The sequence below is a fragment of the Oculina patagonica genome, chromosome 12 (genome assembly GCF_052425735.1).
Source record: "Oculina patagonica isolate OP01 chromosome 12, crgOcupat, whole genome shotgun sequence".
Classification (NCBI taxonomy): Eukaryota; Metazoa; Cnidaria; class Anthozoa; order Scleractinia; family Oculinidae; genus Oculina; species Oculina patagonica.
This window is the reverse complement of record NC_135769.1, coordinates 19266379-19286556: the sequence shown is the minus strand read 5'-3', so window position 1 is coordinate 19286556 and position 20178 is coordinate 19266379. Positions and strand designations below refer to the sequence as shown.

At 37.0% G+C, this 20178-nt stretch overlaps 2 protein-coding genes across 3 annotated transcripts; one reads left to right on the top strand and one right to left on the bottom strand.

Moving 5' to 3' along the window:
• Positions 1 to 2866: 2866 nt before the first annotated feature.
• LOC144632545 (uncharacterized) lies at positions 2867 to 15900 on the top strand. Of its 2 annotated transcripts, none has more exons than XM_078491210.1 (12): positions 2867 to 3441; positions 5019 to 5436; positions 6365 to 6495; positions 7142 to 7204; positions 7666 to 7987; positions 8326 to 8478; positions 10676 to 10772; positions 10893 to 10966; positions 11651 to 11765; positions 13012 to 13058; positions 14465 to 14762; positions 15194 to 15900. In XM_078491210.1, exons 1-11 carry the CDS (start codon positions 3439 to 3441, stop codon positions 14602 to 14604), a joined length of 1563 nt encoding a protein of 520 aa, XP_078347336.1. In that variant the 5' UTR covers positions 2867 to 3438; the 3' UTR covers positions 14605 to 14762; positions 15194 to 15900. The 2 variants fall into 2 exon arrangements, with proteins under 2 accessions (XP_078347336.1, XP_078347337.1); XM_078491211.1 differs by having other exon boundaries at positions 5002 to 5436; positions 15194 to 15899.
• Positions 15901 to 17128: 1228 nt separating this feature from the next.
• On the bottom strand, positions 17129 to 20048 carry LOC144632040 (SPRY domain-containing SOCS box protein 3-like). Its single transcript, XM_078490646.1, has 2 exons — positions 19332 to 20048; positions 17129 to 18539 (listed from the first exon to the last, which is right to left on the bottom strand). The coding sequence occupies exons 1-2, from the start codon at positions 19333 to 19335 to the stop codon at positions 17836 to 17838; spliced, it is 708 nt and encodes a 235-aa protein (XP_078346772.1). The 5' UTR covers positions 19336 to 20048; the 3' UTR covers positions 17129 to 17835.
• Positions 20049 to 20178: the final 130 nt, after the last annotated feature.

Here is a 20178-nt window from a genome sequence, read left to right as displayed (position 1 = left end):
CCAGTAAAAATAAAGTAAGTTGAAAGACTCGATATAATTTTTACTCCAAAGAATTTAAACTGCCTTAACATTTGTATTTGTATTGTCCAATAACATGTCATACCAGATTGAAAAATATCTATAAATTGTGTTTAGGAATAGAAAAATTGTAGTTGGTACTTCACTACTGAATTGGTTGCATACTGTCCGTTTCTATTGACGTTTTGTCTTATTTAATAAAATTATTAATGACATCTTTTTTTTCTCTTTTGCTGTCACATTATCTCCACTCCCGTTATTTGAGCTATTGTTCACAACTTTTAACCGGGCTTTTAACCTTAATTTGCAACAACTGCACTCACATACATAGCAGTACAAGTACGAGATAGAGTACGAGTACAAGTTTCGAATTTCAGTCCAGTTACTTTCCCAAAGCCCTCCCTTCTACTTCCTCCCTTTGCTAACCATTTGAATAGTACGGGACTGGTGAGAACTGTGACAATCGAAAGCATAAGCATAAGCACTGGGTTTGAAAAGTCGTACTCGTATTCCGATATGAAAGTCCCTGATCTCGTACCCCGATTTAAAGGCCGCTGATACTCCAATGTGCAGACCCAAGTCAGGGTTCCAAATGGGTGGTGGCTGGAGCCTAGGAGCCCTAAAATTTTCGCCTTGGAGCCTGGAACCCCATTATTTTGTTGCTTGAAGCCCTTCGCTGCAAAGTGTGTAGCCTAAACCTGGGTGGTTTCGAGTGCGCGTATGGGAAACGCGAAAGGCGCGAGACGGTCACGCGAGGAAAAATGCGGGAAGGCTTCTTCTCTGCTTCTTGCGATCTCGCGCCCTTTTAAAACGCGCGCTTAAAAAAACTGCACAGGCGCCTGCTTCGCAAGCTACAAAGCGTGGATCTTTGAGAATGTTTTCTACAAAGCCCGCAGCCTTAACTTTTGAGAGTCCAGAGCCGGCCCTGGAGCCTGTTTTTTTGGGGGGCTTGAAGCCCTAAACGCCTTTGGGACCCTGCCAAGTGAATTTCGACCCGTGATTTTATCCGCGCGTACAGCTCCACCTCCCCTCTGAGGGGAGGAGGCGGCTATATACACAGACTTTTAAAGCCAATACAGTGGAACCCCGATATAACGATATGCCAAGGGAACAGAAAAATTATATCGTTATATCAAGGAATCGTTATATCGAAACTCCCGATATAACGATATGGCCGTAAAATAACCGAAAATATCGTTTAATATATCGGGATGACCTAGTCAAAGATACTGAAACTAAGAGAACTACTGAATGACAAGGAGGAAAAGAGGATAAATTTGATAAAGAGGCTTAGAAGAGGGTCCTGAAGGGGTAAAATGGGAACTGGGATTTGCCCATTTTGACTGGGATTTGCCTATATTTTCACTGGGAAAATGGGATTTAGGTCACTGGGACTGGGATTCAGAAACAAAAAATGGGAATGGGAAGCGTGTCAGTACATGACTAAACCAGCATATTTTGCGCTCTATAATGTTATGTTCTTAAAGTCTGGCACTGAATAGTTAAAACGCTGAAAACTCTAAAACAAAACGACCGCACTGCACTAGTGTCCATCAACTGGTCTCGATCAATTTTCGTGTAAGTGATGAAGTTACTCAGCGGAACAGCTATGACTGAGGATCGGCACAAATGGAATATTTAAAAGAAGTGACAGCAAGTTGTTGTCAGTCAGGGTAGTGGTAGGTATGGGATAAAAACTTGCAGCAGAACATGATTTTGGGTAGTCAGTCCTTGAACTATCCCTTCTGCGACCCAGGTGCGAAAAGAAAGTCCAGGATAACTTGCATGTGCATGCTTTTAAAAAACAAACCAATGAAAAACGACAGAGACGTGTGGCATTTCTTACATGTAACGTGTGCGTTAGGGTAAAAATAGTTCACTTAAATGAAAACTTTAACTATGCGACTAAAGCGCGCGATCTGCAAGAAAAAATATTGTAACCTTTGTCTAAAGCCGTAATTAAAAGAATAGGTACTAAATCCACAAATACTAAATTTCTGTATTTATCATCTGTACGCGTGCGTGTCTAAAGGTGCTGTGGAATATGGTTTGGTTTCCCCCTTTTTTGTAAGGGGGTGGGGGGAGGTGGTGGGTGGGAGGACGGATTTCAGTGCAAGTTACTCTGGACTCGCTCTTCCTGTGCCTGGGTTCAATCCCTATATAGGGCACCGAAGGGAAAGTTCAGGGAGTGTACTACATTTAGGACAATAAAAAACAACACAGATATAATGCGCTTGAGACCAGATTTTCCACACACTGGGAATTTCACTGCTGGGACTGGGATTTAGACAAAAAATAGGCTGGGAAATGGGATTTGGGCAAAATTTGGGCTGGGAAATGGAATTTGGTACCCCCCTCCCCCCCCTCCAGGACCCTCTTAGAACTCATTTTCGTATATCGGAACAAAGCTGTTGACAGAAACGTTATTGTGTTAAATTAAATGTTTTGGTTAAAATTGTGACTGAGTACTGATAATATCGTTATATCGAGAAAGATTTTACGTTCGGTCCGCTAAATTCTTATATCGGGAATATCGTCATGATATCGAAGATCGTTATATCGGGGTCCTGTCCGATGCAGTTTACTGTAACTTTTGCCGGGACATAAAATATTCATCGTTATATCGGGAAGTTCATGAAATCTAGGCGCCCTCTATATATTTTTCTTAAAAAAAAATTAATAAAAATAGAGAGAAAAGAAATGAAAAAGAAAGATGATTATGACCCAAAGTAGGAGCTCATAAAAGCTAAGAACTCCTGGGAAAACTTTCCCGCGGTTTCTGCGAGGTACCAGCATGCATTGCGCCAAGCAGGTGCGCCTGACAGATATTTGCCGAAGAAGGTGTAAAATGTCTACCAAGTTATCATCATGAGAAGTTTGAAAAGTGTTCGTTGTCCTGTCCGTCTGTGTTGCGTGTTTCGTGCTTGGTATCCAATGCTGTATTTTACCGTTTATCAAGCAGCGTTTCTGAGTTTTAGAAGGCCTTCCTGGAGTGTGTGCAGCCTGGCTTGTATTCAATCACAATGGCGCTTTCTTCGTTTCCACGAGAGATCGAACTTCGAAGGAAGAATGTTAACACAGTTGTTTACAATTGACAGTCCTGATAGGTCATTTATTCAAGCACTATCTACAAGGCTACATCCGGGAGGTACTAGCGATGTAAAATGGATTTTAGTAACGCTCGTAAAACCTGATTCTGTTGACACAATTTTACAAGGAAATTTAATTCTTTCCCGATCGCACAAGGATTTTCAAAGCGGACGAACAAGAAGCGGCCGTGAACTGAATTTCATGCGGATATCCTCAACAAGACAAGTCAACGTGTTTGATATTTTGGTTCTTCCAGCGGAAAACATCATCGGTTCATAATCCGACCACCGCCATTTACAAATCTGATTGTTGGCGCGTGTGTATTTTTATATGGTAAGTAGCTGCGACACTTCAGCCTAAAGTAGGAACGCGCTAAAAGCTTTGTAGTCATATGAATTTAAACAACAATGCTATTTTGATCGTGATTTAAGACACGAGCTACTATTTTTTTTTCAAGAATTAATTTATGTGTCCTGTGGCGTTCTAACCTATTTGTCTTGTTTGTTTGCCATTTTTCTGATACATTTTCATTTTTGGGTCTAACATTTAAAGGTTATTGTGTTTTTCCGCTCAAGATTAGGGACAAATAAAAGTGTTACTTTATGAATACAACAAGACCTTGGCTCCCAAAATGGTAACCCAATTTTGGCACAATAAAAATAAAAAATCTTAACTAACATTTATTCTGTTTTAAAACAAATTAATATTTCAACTATAAAGAATTATAGCAGGTAAAAAAAAAATACCGTATTTACTCGAATAAGCGCCGCGGCGCTTATTAAATTTTTCGCGCCTCAAGTGCGGCGCTTATTCGAGGGCGGCGCTTATTTATAATTTGGACGCCACAACGAATCCAATTTTTTAACAGTAATTGAAAATAGCGTCTTTTGATTGTCAGTATTCATCTTTTGCTGAAGAGAGATGTGGCCCTAGCTGTCCTGGCAAAGTTCCCGGCCTTTACAACATTCAGAGCACTACGTATTGTAAGAATGTTTAATAGAAAACTAATGGACGACAACCACTTTTAACTACAAAACATTGCTTTTGATAGAAAGAGTGTCCAAGTTTGTTTTAGAGTTGCTTTGTAGTGCTGTTTTTAGTTAAACGGAATTCCTCGAATAAGTGCCTCATCGCGACCGCGGCGCTTATTCGGGGGCGGCGCTTATTAAGTTTTTGGTCTTAAATGCGGCGCTTATTCGACCGTGGCGCTTATTCTAGGGCGGCGCTTATTAAGTTTTTGGTCTTAAATGCGGCGCTTATTCAAGGGCGGCGCTTATTCGGGGGCGGCGCTTATTCGAGTAAATACGGTAATCATAAAATGACGAAACACAATTTGAGGGTGACGTTCTATGACATGTTTTAATTTTATAGATCTCTAAAATTTACCAACAAAAATACAGAAATTTTTAAGAAGACAAGCTTCTCTAGTGCTGCTTCATGTAAATATTCCCACATGTGAAAACAAATTAATAAAATTTAGAATTAAAATTAAAAATTTTAATTACAACAGACCTGCTGTTTTTGTGTTCGGAGGAAAATTACCCATTATTAATACCCATTATTATAATAAATTATAACCTATTATTGTTTGCATTTAATGATACAAGATAATATATTATACGGTCAAACCTTTTAACCTGAAAATATGAACACCAAATGGGTAGATTTAAGTGTCTATATTGTAGATAAAGTTTCTGTTTTGTAGAAGGATAAATTATATGAATTCTGCTTTTCTTGGACTAAGATGTGAGCTTACATGATAAAGAGGTATACCTATTAGGTGCCTATAAGGAGAGGTTGGGCTGTTTAAGCTCATTTTGTGTTTATTTTTTTTAAACAGATCACCCAGTAGCTGGGCAAACTTAGTGATTTTTTGGATTGATTTTTTTTTAGTGAAAACTGTACCTTAGGATCTTGGTGCCTTCAAGTTCACAAGCAAGGCTAGCAAACAAACTTTATCAAATGCTATTATGACTACTGTCAGTGACTCAGCAGCTCGCAGATCCAGAAAGAAACTTCCCGACATCCCCCCAGAGGAGTTAGCATTACATGGAAAAACAGGATCATTTGAGCCTGGCAGTAAACACCATGATCTGCCTCCTGAGGTACAAGCCCAATTTATTAGGCATGTACACAAAAGATCGCGTTCGTTGACAGGTCTGGACACTGTTGAGTTTGAAAGAAAGCAACAGGTCGAGGCTGAAAAGGAAAATGTAGAACCAATTGCACATCAGCAATTAAACGCGGTAGCAATGAAACTTGAACAGTTGAATGCAAGCCCGGAAGAGAGACATGCAGTGTTTGCAAGATCCTTGCCATCAACTCCAGGTGTGTTACAAATATATACTTTTTGGGGGGATTTTAAATTTAAGAAACCATTCATTATTTAATGGGGATATATTAGTTGTTAAATATTAATAAATAAATATTTATTTAATATTAAAATCATACTAGAATTCCCAGGGTTTTTTAGAATCATTCTTAATTTTTCAAAGCCAGTTAACTATGCAGGCAGTTTAAACAGTATGAAAGACAATAAATTCCATTTAGTTCGAGTAAGCGGGGTGTTCGAGTTATCTGAGTTCGAGTTACTCAGGGGTTCTGCTTGTAGATATAAGCTGGTAAGTAGCTAGTTGTATGGCTTAGCCTGTACTGCAGGCATTTTTGGTTGTGAGTGGTGGATAATTTTGTTTACATTATCTGGCTGCCACCTTGGAGTCTCAGAATAAGTAGAGGCTTGGGACAAATGAATGAGGGCTTCAGGCTCACTCCTACCCTGTGGCCTGCCTTTTTTTAACTCTCCCCAAGCCTCCCCTTCCCTATTTTACAAATCAAAGATGGCACTCAATCCAGGATAGCCCTTGCTTGCTTGCTAGAAATTAGTTTTCTTACTGAAGTACATTGCCGAATAACGTACAAATAAACTGTTTAGTAATACACTTTTGATGCATGATATTGTTTTCTGATGCAGACAGCTACCAACAGAGACTTTTATTTCTGTTTCAATTCCTCACTATTTAAATAATATATAATTGATTACCTATTGTTTTGGGGGATAAGGAAACCCTTTTGGACTTTGTGTCACGAGAACAAACTTTTTTAGAAAAACTCCAAGTTCATAATTAAAGAACAAAAATACATTTTCAATTGGTATTAAACTTCTCACTAATACTTCTTTGCATTATCTTTAAGTGGCCTTTTTTGTGAGTTGCTTATAAGTTTGTTTTTGAGTTTACAAACCATTGTTTATTCTTAGTTTCTAGCCGTAAAGCAAGTTTGAGTTCACTCAAACCAGAGGAAGACAAAGAAGAACTATTGAAAGAGCTTCGCTGGCACTACAAACAGTTTGTGAAGTCATCTAAACGGCATAAAGAAAAAGTAGCCCATGTAAGTAAGATAATCAGAATAGCTAAAGGTAAAGTTTTCAAACTACTGGCCCATGCTGTGGGAGATTATTTAGGTTTCTGTAGCATGATCGCTACTCCTATGTGTGGAATAATAATCTAATGCCAGATAACTCCCAGGAAATCTGTCAAGTTACCCTTAGCTGACAATTTGCCAGAAACGAAGAAAGGCACTGTTACAGTGTGCAACACTGGCACTGTGTGTTAGGCCACTACCTCTTTGCATAAGTTTTGCCTTGCAAGGCTGTCATTAAGTTTATAAGCAGCATAAGTTACATTTAAGTTATCACCAGTAACATTTTGCTCTGAATGCAAGTGTTACATAACACTAGTCAACATTTTCACTAGTAACATTGAGTCAACTAAACCATAACAGGTGTAATGGGTTACGGCCCTTAATGACAGCCCTGCCTTGCATCAATTGACGATGAAAGGTACTTGTTAAACCTTTCTTTTGTGGAGTGTTGGTAGAAATTTCCTTAGGGCTCACACAGTCACACAGCCTTAGTATGGTTTAACTTGCTGTTCCTGTTTTGCAGTTGTGAAAGAAAAGCCAAATGTATGATATGATGACTTCATTTGCAAGTTGATTCTAAATTTGTTTTAATTTTATTTCATTTTTTCCAAAGGCCAGTGTCACTGGAGATGATAACAGGAGTGTTCTGAGTTTGGAGGGGATCACCCTTACTGAGGTTGATTGATTGATTAATTGACAACCATAGAACTGAAATACAGTCAACTCTCTTTACAGCAAAATGACTGAAAAACAGCAAGGACGGAACCAACACCAGGTGTCCGTCTTAAAGATGTGTCTGTCTTATAGAGGTTTCTGTCAAGAGAGAGCTCACTGTAGATCAAAAAATTTGATCCAAAAGTTTAAAAACCTTTCGCTAGCAGAAAGATGCTGTGTTAGTAAAATTATTATGAACTGTAAGTTTCTTCTGGCACCTCAAGACATGGCATATTTTTTCTGTACTGTACAGTATTAGTTGCTTTTTTCCCAGTATTGTGTGAGTACGCTTATTATAACTTCTTCTTTGCTTTTTGTATCTTTGCATGTAAGTCTAGTCTGTAAAATAAAGTATTATTTTTTACTATCAATTTTATTAACATTGATAATTAAATGTTAATAAATGTTTTTACTGTTTTGTAGGTCAGCTCTCAAAATGGCCACACTCCCAACACCTCTGTAATCCGGACAAACCGGTGTGACCAACCAAAATGTGGCAAGCCAGTGGAAATTCTTGAGCGAGTGGCGGTGGAGAATCATGTGTTCCACAAAACCTGTTTTGTTTGCGCTATATGCAACTCATGGTTGAACCACTTCAACTATTGCTATGTTCCAGATCATGACAAGTTCTACTGTACCCAACACTATCAGGATATCGAGAATGCCAGCTTTGGTTTGGGAGAAGATATTCGGCATGCCATGGGGATTGGACCGGGTGTACAGCAACAGTTCAAATTTACACCAGGTTGGTCACGCCTTTAAGTCCCGAGAGTGACAAACATCAAATTTCTCCTCACAGTATCAATACTTAATCAAGAGAAAATGTTATGAGAGTTCATAAAAGGATCATCAAAGGGAAATTGCTTTGATCTTCTAGCAAATTCTCCCAACTAAAACTGTAAGAAAATGTATGGAAATCATTCAGGAGAATCTGTATGTGGATATTAGGGCTTAAAGGTAAACATCTGTGATAATTCATAGTAAAACCCAAAAACCTGGATGAGACCTATAATTATTTGAGGCAGATGATGAAACTGTAATTAATAAATATAAATTTATATTTATTTGCTCATTGGGTTCTAGATGCTGTTGATGGTACCAAAGAAACTAAAGGTGTGAATAAAGTACAGAATTCAATCAGGATTATGAAAGAAAAAATATCACTTCTCAGCAAAAGAGGAAAGAAACTGGTTAAAAAAGAGAAGAAACTAAAGTCCCAACTTGACAAGTTTAAAGGTGCATAGTTAACACTTGTTTCTCATAATTGATGATATTAAAGGGACTATGTCACAGATTTTACCAGGTTTTTGAGCAGCCAGGCTAATGTTTTGAAGTTGTTTCCACTCCACCCTACTCAAAGATAGCCTGCTCCACTCAAGTATCCGACCGTTGGTAATAGCTTCAGTTTTGTAAGACCCAATATCACTGTTTTGTAGAGGCTTGGAAAGGCCGGTAGAGTTAGTCGAGGCATAAAAAACTCCACCAAAATATCTTATCCAATTTCGAGACACATTTGTGAGTTTTTCGTCACATCGCGTGTAAATTTTTCCTTCTAGCGTTATTTAACTGTCCGGGGAGGTTGAAAAACGTGTCAGAGTCATGCTTTTAGTTCCTAGCCACCATTTTGAGGGTTCGCTTTAAGAAAAGGACTGGATAACACTGGCATTGTGACGCGATGTCACCTGATAGGTGTCACGTGAGAGGAAAGAGAAAAAAAATGGCCGTTTGTTCCTGAAAATCATTTGAAGCCTTTGGTTAGTTTCAGCGTAAGTGCGGCTGCCAGGTGAAGGACATCATTAAGTCTGAATACCCGTAAGTTTACAGCATCGCTCGAAGAACTGAGTGATGTTTCTGCCTTTGTTTTGTACAACAGCGCTGTTTAGCGCTTCGGAAAAAACGTTGCAAACAAGGTAGTTTTGAGCCTGGCCGCATAGAAGGCCTAAAACAAGAGGTTTCTTGCCGGGAACTTCGTCAACGCGAGTTTTACAGGGTCCGCTTGGGTTCTGCCGCGACAAATTTGCCGAGAAGTGACCTGGTTTTAGACTTTAAAAAATTCTTTATAGGTTTGGCAGGGGACCTCCCCTCGCCAAAAATTTTTCTGTGCCTCATTAAATATTCATCAATCAATCTATCGATTCGTGCGAACGAAAACCTCATAAGTTTATCTTGTTTTCGTGGGATTTTGTAGATGTGTGATGATGTAAGGAGTGGAGATAGAAGTGAGAGCAAGCCGGCGGCACTCAACTGAAAGCAAAACTAGTATAATGTGACAACACGAGCAAACGTATTCAATCAACAATCAGTCTTTATTTCACTTTCACCTCGGCAAATTACAGCTAACGGTAACAGAGTAAAATAGTCTTGCCCGAAACAACAAAAACTAGCTAACCGCAAGCAGACTGCAGAAAAAGCTAGCTGCAAGAAAACTGGCATGAAAGCTTACTGCATTAAAAGCGCGATCTATAAAAGGTTGAGGCTGACTCTGATCCTAAACTTAACTTGAAACGGCTTAACTCCCTAATCCCTTGGGGTTAGTGTTAAACTTTTTTTTTTTTTTTTTGCGTTAGGGCTAGGCTTTTGCGTTAGGGCTAAGTCTGTAACCCTAATCTGAAACTCTAACCCCGACCCTACGGCCTTGGGGTTACCTTTTGCGTTAGGGCTAGGGCTGTAACCCTAAAAATTTAGCTGACTTCATCGTCTTGAGAAACAAAAGGTTTCCTTTGTTTATCGTTTGTAAAAGAAAAGTCAAAAGACGCCGCGCAAGCAAAAACCTTGTCTTTTTGCATGTGTTATTTTTCGAAAACGAAGGAAAGACCAGCAAAATTAAATACAGGGCAGTGTTGAGCACACATAAACGAACTTGCGTGCGGAATTTGGAGTTGTTTGTGACAATTTTCAATTTGGCCAAAACACAAAGTGCATTTCTTGCGCTCACGCCTTCATTTATAGCCGTAGCTTGATTTCTATCCACAAATTAAGGCGATATCTTCCTTAAGATGTTCAAAGATAATGCTTTTTTATGGGTTTAATTGCCTACCACCAAAATCTGCAAAATACCTCTGACATAGCTTCTTTAATTTTTGTTCTTATTATTTTGTGAAACAAGTTAAAAAGGTATGGTTGTGCACTAAATGCTGTCACTATGTACTTGACTTCTGTTTGGTTCCAATTAAGAAGGAAACTGATTGATTGATTGCTATACTGTTTAAATGTTACAAGTTAATTACATTGACTCGCGGTAATAACATACGACAATAAATTATTAAGACTTTAATTTTTGTATGTATGCTCCCTAGCTAATGAGGTATAGGACCCTGCACTCCACAAGGGATATGTATGTGCTCTACCATACAACACACACAAAAATTAATTTTTTTTATTTATTGTTGTAAAAAAACAGTTAACGTATAATACTCTGCTTTTATTTGCCAAGGCTCTGATATGGAAAAGAAGACATTATGGGTGGAGTGGTTTAGTGCTGTACAGGATAAAAACAGCACTGTAAGGAGAGAAGCAGAACTTTCATTTAAGTGAGTATTTTAGCAAGTGAACTAGGTTACGGAGACTCCATTGACCACACTGCCCATCCTCCAGCCATAGTTTATCTAACATATGTCTCTTGTGTTCTTTGTAACCCCCATTGATGCTAGGGTAAGAGAGTTGGAACTGTCAGAAAAATATTCTGAGCTGGAGAAAAAGCTGAGAGAATTAACAGAGAAGGATGGTAAGGAACTTACATATATAAATCTAATTAAAAGACATCATTTGTTAGCTTATACCTGTACATCATGTGAATGGGTACAGGCATGCATGCAATTATGAGCCAGCATGATTAAATGCTAAAGGGTGATCTATGATGGAGTACCCTGTAGCTTCCCATCCAGAGCAAGTAGTAACCCCCTCCCATATAAAAAAAATGGGGATGCTCATCATCTGGCTATCTTGCTTGGGGTTGTAAATTACAGATTTTGGTTTCACTTAGGGTGTTCAGGACAGAACATTAATATTTTAAGCCATTTTAAGTTTGTTGAGCACATGAAGAAATGAAAAGTTATGCCATCATACTGTTAGTGTTGGCTGTGAAGAACAAACAGTCATGAGAAATGGTTGCTTTCGGGGATAAAAAAAAAAGCTTGAGCCATGCCAAATTGGTATCCTTTTGGGGTTTAAATCAAATTTTCTGACAAGCATCCCTATCCCAGCTTACATATGGGTAGCAATACCAAATATGTAACTTTGCTCGCTATGGAATTAAGAGCTGAAATTCATCAGCTGTCAGACTCCTTTTATCCTGAGGATTAGAAAGCCAACTTCTCACACTGAAAGTCAAATGAACATGTTACTTAATAACTTGAAGTGCACATTTATATTATGAATTGTTAACCAATACCTTATAAAATTTATTTAGACAAGATAAAGACTGAGTATGACAAGTCTAAAGAGAAGGAACTGTTACAAGAAATGCTTGAGGTGGTGGAGAAAAGAGAGCTACTGATATCTGATGTGGAGGAGGCCAAGAAGAGGTGAAGTGAAACTATTGAAAACACTAAGAGTTGAATTCAAAAGAAATATACAGTCGAAGCTCTCTTAACGGACACTCTCGTAAGCGGACAGCTCTACTTACGGCCGCCTTGTTTGAAACTCCGTTTTACGCTCCCATACAAACTCTGCATTTTTACATTCTCGTAAGCGGACACTGTGGTCACTGTGTAAGCGGCCGCGGACACTTTTAGAGATCACGACTTAGACTTTTTCTTTGTTTTTAAGCTCCCGTAAGCAGACAAGCCAAAGAAAATCCTATAAAAAGCCTCTGTATCTTGTTTTTACACATCGCATCGCCGTTCACATTGCCGTTCGTAACAATGATTTTACAGTAATAACAGTACCATATTTCAGTGTTTGTTTTGTCGTCATCGACGTCCGTCCGGTTATTGTTAGCTGGGCAAGCTCCCGTAAGCGGCCATCTATCCCTTAGACATCTTGTGGCCGCTTACGAGAACCATTCTCGTAAACGGCCAGCTCCAGTTACGGACACTTTTTTCGCGTCCCAAAGGGTGCCCGCTTACGAGAGCTTCGACTGTAGTTTTCACTGACCAAGTGTGAGAAAGGTGCAGTGGCCTCATAGTTAGCATGCTGTACTATGGAACAGTCTGGCTTTGAGCCCTGTTTGTGGTCACTGTGTTGTGTTCTTGGGCAAGACACTTTACATTCATAGTGCCTCTCTCCACCCAGGTGTATAATTGGGTACTGGTGAATTTAATGTTGGGGGGTAACCCTGCAACGGACTAGCATCTTATCTTTTGGGGGAGGGGGAGGGTGGGAAGTAGAAATACTTGTAGTTGCCTTGTGTTATGGAAAGCAGCTGAAGCTCTGGTAGTATGAGTCACTTGCTTGGCATAGATTTAACCTTTGTTTGTTGCTGATCATAATGGATTAGGACAAACCATGGTCCACTACATAATTATAGTGAACAAATATTTCAATATTTCTGCATGTGGACTAAACAAGCTTATTCAATTAGATTTTTATTATAATTATTTTGTATAACATAGAAATAGGCTACTAAAAAAGGCCCACTGGGCATGACTGGTCCAGTTAAAAATGTGAACAATCTGGTTGACCATTCATTTTTCCCAGAACAGAAAAATAATGTAAAATGTGAAATTTACTGTTCATTTGGTAAATTTTTTGAAGGGCAGGTGGTTCACAGTCTTGCCTTTGGCCATCATAATCTAATCATATCTTTAAAATGCTCTTGGTTTTCCTCAGGTATGCTGAAGAAGACAAAGAGATAGAAAAGGAAAGAAGAGAAGCAGGTAAAATTTATAAATAAAAATATTTATACTTATAATAAATAGTAAATTATTGTAAGGTGGCACAAGATGCAGGAAGGAGAAAATTTAACCTTAATCATTCTGACTAACTTGTAAATAATTTTATTTCAGCATCTTTTGCAGCTTCTTGCATATTTGCTTGTAATCACCCCAATAATAAATTGCGTATTGCTAAGAATGATTTCCATATGATCACCAGGATGCTCAAATTAAAGTCATTTGGAAATGATCTACACTAAACTGAGGTTTCAATGTAGTAGAAAATGTATAATTTGACTACTTGACAGTAATATTTGACTTTTCACTATGAGCCCAGTAGTACAGTAAAAACCCACAAGTAGGAACCTCCATATTTTTCCCAAGTTAGCCTAAACAGGTTCTTACATATTACATGGTAACAAGGACAAATTTAGGCTGTTTAGGTTCTTAATAGGTTCTTATTTTCTGCAGAATAATAATGCAGAATACATTGTTGCTAATAGAGTTCTGAGTGGTATTCAGCCTTTTCCTTATGAAATACAACATTGGCATTTACATTGCAACTAAGAGCGATATTAATTATTAGTAACTGCTGTTAATTAAACTGAACTATATGAAGTAGCTATCGCGTATAATAATTGTTAAAAAATAATAATAATGAACTGATGTAAAAATAGGCAAAAGGAAACCTTTTTAGGCAGAGGAGTCGCCCTTTTATTTATTAATTTAATTTTTCTTTCTTGTATGTTGTTAATGTAAGTAATATTTTACGTAGTTTCTTTTCGTGTATTAAGTGTTATTGTGTTTGTGAATGAATTAAAAAAAAAAAAAAAAAAAAAAAAAAACCAAGAGCGATAAGGCTCCTAGGTGTCACTTAAGAGGATCCAGAATGTCAACTTATCTTATTTCCCTAAAAGTAAACGTTTTAATCAATTTTAAAAAAGAGAACCTATTTCCAAGTTTTACGCTTAGGAGGTTCTTATGAAGAGGGTTTCTAACTCTGGCAAATTTTAGCCTACCGGTAACAGGTTCTTAAAAATTAGGTTCTTACTCACGGGTTTTTACTGTGCATGTTTAAACCAAAATTGAAGAATAAATCTTCCTTTCAACATCAACACATATGTGAGCAACTTCTATCAATATGATGGTAGAACTAACCAGATTTGCAACAGAACATGATTGTCCACTAACTTGCACATATAATAATGTTACTTCACTCTCTCTGATACACATGAACCTCCCAAAACAATGATATATGTACCGGTATTATTTATGCATATAATTAATAAAAAAAAAAAAAAATCAGTGCCGAAAATAGAAAAATTGACATGATTATTTTACCAACTGGATTCCTCAGTTTGATGTGTTCACATAAGAAAAATTTCTCAACCTTTTTTTTTTTCATTCAGGATTCAATGACCCCGACATTATAAGGGAGGCGACTGCTGCTGGAAAAGAAGCCCAGCAAGTGTCAGAAGCTGTCAAACAAGCGCCAAGTGCTGTAAAAGGACAATCAGATTTCATGTGCCCCAGCTGTATTTTGCTTTGATATTTAAAATAGATAACTTGTTAAAAAAGCAAAAAAAGAAAACTTGTTGAAAAGCAATTGTACGGGTCAAACTTCAGTGAAGTTGTATTGTAATGAGTTAATGCAGAAAATAGGATTTAACTGGTTTAAAAGAACGTAAATTCACTCACTCATTTAAGGTATCCCGGAAGGAAAAATGGCGTTTTCGTTCCAATTTGCTCCATTAATTTATTATGAATTTTTAAACTTTAAAATGGCATTTTTAGGGCTTCTTTAGGATTAAAAATTCATAAAAAATTAATGGAGCAAGAAAAGAAAAATCTGAGACGCCGTTTTTTAGACCAATATATGTAGATCAAATTCCACATAAAAGTTTTGGCTCTCATGTAAATATGTTCTCAAATAAACCTAAAGTTGCGCAACATCATAATTGCAAACAAAATGCTGACGTTGCTTATTATGGTCTATATGATCAAAACAAAATCCAAAATTACAATCTTTATTCAATAAGCTTTCAAAAAATATATACTTTATTGGGGTTATCATTGATGGTTTGCACACAATTTGACTTGGAACGAAAACGCCAATTTTCCTTCCGTGATACCTTAAGGAGGCTCGAAAACATTTCTTATAGTTCATGAAGCAATAATAATAATTATAATTATATCATTATCAATATTAATATAAATCAGTTTTGGTTCTAAACATGCGCGTGTGTTTACGTATCACCTACATGTATCATTTTTACTTAAGATTAAAATTTTAAAAAAAATAAAACAGTTTAAATGCTGCTTGCTTAAAAAATATCAGCTGTGGATAGTCTACTTTGAAAAAATGACAGCTATGGATGGGTTACTGAACCTGGTAAATTAATATTAAAAAAATATTTAAAATTTTACACAGCATTTTCATTTCTAGTAAATTGCATGTCGTCTGTGGCCTGTTCAGATGCTACCAATAATTAGATAGATACTTATAGATAGATACTTTATTAGCATGAAATAAGCTTAGCTTTACGGCTAGTTTACAGTTATTTCACGAAATTAAAAACTAAAATCTAAAATCTATTAATTAATTAAAAATCTATATTATTTTGTTGTTTCATGGTACTGACACAAAATGATCCCAAATGAACACAGTTAATAAAATTGTTTCATGAATAAGACATTTCTAATGTACTCACTTATTATTGAGCAATGGACATTGATACAAGTCAAGAAAACACTTTTAAAAAGAAAGTTGATATTGTGATACCAGATTAAAGTGATTACTATTTGAAGTAACTGCAAGTAATCCCAAATTCATTATGGTTTTGGGAATTTTTTTGTACCCCTGCCTGATCCTGAGAAAAACAAGGCCTTAAATATTGCTGAATTGTCCTTTGAATAGTCCGTGAATGAAAAAAAAAAAAACAACAACTGTGCAGTGTTGTAGTTGAAATGGATTTCAGGTCGAAAGAATTTTAAACTACTGGTAGTTTGATTTGTCATAAATCTGGGACAAAGAAAAGTACCGGTACAAATCATACTAGTTTAAAATCATTTTACTTTTTTTCATTTTAAACCACAACATATGCACCTTGTTTCCTCCTCTCTGTCTGACCTATTTATAGCCTGAGAAACAGACATCAGACAACCCCAGGAGAGGGCAGTCTAAGAGCTTTACAAGGACATCCATATTGTCTGACAGGTTGTTTCTTGCATGCGAGAAAAAAATCCTTGCACAATGATCAGACAAAAGAATATACACATCTCTGTGTACTGCCTCGTCAATGTAGAATAATAATTATTGTTCTGCTAGAAACTTGGATATATTTCATATTAGGATATTAATATGTGACAAGGATGCCTTTCTCAGGTCACTATATTCACTTGGATCACAAGCATATCTTATATGCTTCTGCTTGGATTATGTGAAATATAGTTGCCTTGAAAGTCAATAATATATTTTCCCGAACTAAATTTGGTTCCCCATATTCTTTTTCTAATGCGATTTAAAAAGTAATTGACGTTTCGTGTCTTTTTTTCTGATCTATCATCTAACTCTCTGATGAGTATTTTTTTAGTGATCTTCCACCATCGATAAAACACAGTACAACAATCTAATGGAATTTTTGGGTCCTTCTTGGGACATTGCAGTGAAAGTGATTAATTGTATTTGAAAGAACTTAGTTAAGTTAAATGCTGTGTGTTTGATTAAGCTAAGCCACCAAAACATTTCAATCAACCAAGATATCTTTAGTTCGGGCGACAATTGACTCTTAGTCCAGGCGAAACAACTCAGGGCGAATGGGCTTTTGGGAGAAACGACCGCAATATCCTTAAAAGTGGCAGGTGTGCATTTTTTTTGACTGAAGAATGCCTGCAAAGGATGACAGTCTTAATTTCAAAGATTCATTGACAACTAATTTTAATTACAACAGTAACAGTACTTTGTTATGCTGATGGGTGAACTGGGGGTCTTGAAGTACTACAGAATTGTCAAAACTAACGCAGGAAGAGATGTATGGTAATAGTAAAGAGAATTGAGCAGATAGTGAAGACAATTTTATAGAAAAACTTTTATTCTTTGACTTCTCAGTTTTCACGTAATGCAAATAAGAAATTAAATATTCTCTTTCAAATACAAAATGCCCCAGTAAAACTTTACAGTTAAGGTTCCTTGTAAGATATGTAGTTAAAAATCGTTGTGCAATGTTATCTCTCTTTAAAACAATGTACACAACCATTTCAACAATTAAATATCTAGATTTTATGCAATTCATAAAAGAAAATGCCAATAAAAATTTAGCATATTAAGTTTTCAAAAAGTCAATAAACTCGGACTGATAGTTTTATACCGTTCTTTACACTATTTACATGACAAGTTCGTTTTTCGATATTTTGTTATATCACTGGCGCAGTTTTCTAATGACTTACTATATTATTATTGTATAACTTTTATAATTTTTTCTGTTAATTTGTGATTAAAATTTGGTTTAAAACCCTGTACAACACACATTACAAGCAGAGATAATTCTTTACCAATCATATACGCAAAACATGTTTAGATTACGTGACTTTTTCCAGTTGTCTTTTGTACTGCTTCGAATGAAAGAGTTTAGGTCTAAAAATCTGATGACTGAAATAATGGTGGATCTATGATGTGTTTGCGACAGTTATTACAAAGACTCAAAAGACACTAAATGACAATATTTACATAATTTATACAATGACTTTGTACATAAAGCCCCTAAAAAATTCTACCAATGAACTAGACTCTTTTTAGAGATTGACACATTCCCCTAGGAAGGGGAAGAAAGTCTATTTGATCCTTACTAACAAGCTTTGCTATAGTCATTCGGCATTGATCCTGCAGTGACACATATCTACATGTACTGTCACACAGTTCTATCTCGGAGAGTGTCGATGTAGATGAAATAATTGGGTACAGCTCTGATGCTTTGTCACACAATCCTGTGAAAGCTACTCCTAAAGACCTTCCATTCTTAAAGTATGAAAGAGTTCCTGCATCCATATCAAGGAGTACGCCAATGACTGTTGAATCATAAAATGGCTCGCAGTAACTTCTCACTTTACCATTGTGCCAAACCTTGCCTTTGTAAGACAAACCCCAACTTTGCTCATCTCTTCCAATCAAATCTACAAACTCAAAGTCAGTTGTCTGAAGCAAAGCCTCTTTTGTTCCGACCCCAATCATGATTGACGTGCCAAAGACAGCACTTAGTTTAACCTCCCAATAATGCTGCCCGTGTGTGAAAGCCTTTGTGCCTCGGACACCGGCTGTTCCTGTGCTCTCAATAACAGGGTCAATGTAGAAGCATGCTATCTTGTTATTCAGGCAGAGATACACTGAAGGTGATTTATCTTCACTGTTCCACGCCCACTGTTCATGGTATTTATCGGACCAGGAATGAAAGGACTTAGAGTCATCACTTTGTTGTTTGGAAATATGTCCTGTAAAATAAAACAATTTGACACACAAATATATTTTGTCAAGTGCTACTACCGGTATGTTTATAGAAGGTGTTAACTTCACTGTTCAGTGGTAACCTTCAATATACTAGATCTTAAAAAAATAATCTAGTTAACTTTGTTCGGCTTTAAAATAATGAATAGATAAACAAATAAAATGATTACATAATCAGTTTGATGAACTACGTAAAACAAACCCATGTTTGCATGGAAAACCCAAAAGAAACAATCAAAGCTTCGATGGATTGGCGACCTATTAAATTGGGGGCGGAGGAGGGCTAAGAAAAACATGGAGCTCAAGATATTCATAACTTGGAACAGCTAAGAAAATCAATAGAATTGTTCAGTTGGTTTTTTTTATCACAAAAGAAAGGTACAATACGAATGACCAGTAATATTTACATTAGCATAATTTTAAATGCTTTAAAGAAATGGAATGGCCGGATGTATTTGTGTTTCTTTCTCGGGTGCCAGACATGGGTTCTCGAAAGCTTGTTTTTGCAAATTGTTGCCACTATTATGGAAATAAAAAATCTATGGCATTAACAGAATAATAATCATGTTCCAGAGCAAGCTGGGAAGCAATATCGAGATACCGGTGTTGTACAGGAAAGCTCGACAACGAAATTTACGGCGCAACTTGGCGATGTAAACAAACCCGTGTAATACGATTTGAGCTCACTTGTCACGGATTTCCTACAAAATTCTCCGACTGAATTACGGACTTTCAAGGTTTAAACTTATAAGTGTAAATTGCATTGTTGACTCTCTTACCCATTTTATGATCCGCTCTTCCAAAACTTCAGCTGGATGTCGTTTTAAATTTCTACAACTTCAGCTGTTTGTTTTGAATGTACGTGCGTAGTACGTAGTAAATCGAATAAGGTAGTAGGTTTCTGGACCCAGAACAAGATCTCGGAGTCACACAATAGCTTTTCTTCCGAACGCCTTCCTGCACAAAGTCGATTCAATTTTCAAGAGCTTTAAAACAATGAATTCAGATTTCTCTCGGAAACGTGAAGTGATGCATTTCTTGTTTCGCGATAAAAACAACTTTTCAAACCCAGTGGCCAACCTGATGTGATCTCGTGACCACTAATTAACGAATTTGATTGGCTACGCTAAAGCCCGGCAAAACCGGACAGGCTTGATTTTCTGTCAGCAGATAGAAACAGAAAACGGATGTACGTGCCAAAACAAAGTGGCTTCAAAATAAACCTGTAAATTTTGTTTTAAAACAAAGAAAACTGCGCTGTTTTAGTAGTTTCGAAGTTTTAATGTAGTTTTGAAAGACTAGAAACCAAAAAAAATTCCTCTAAAATTCGTAACAAAATCTTAATTTGATTTACTGTTCAGCTAGCTATGAATTTGTGATCCTGATTTACAAGTTCGCCAATTAGATGAATTAGGTCAGAAAATTCGAGGCGATTTCACAATCGATCGTATATGGAAATCTCGAGCTCATTCTTTTTGTAGGGTCGAGGGTCGAGGACGTTGCTCATAAAAAACATAGAAAAAGTGACGTCATATAGCAACAGCCGGTGTCACGCGTGTGTGTGACGTCATCCAGCTAAAAACAAAGTAAACGCGCGTGTTTCTAGAACTTCGATTCTTCGAAAGC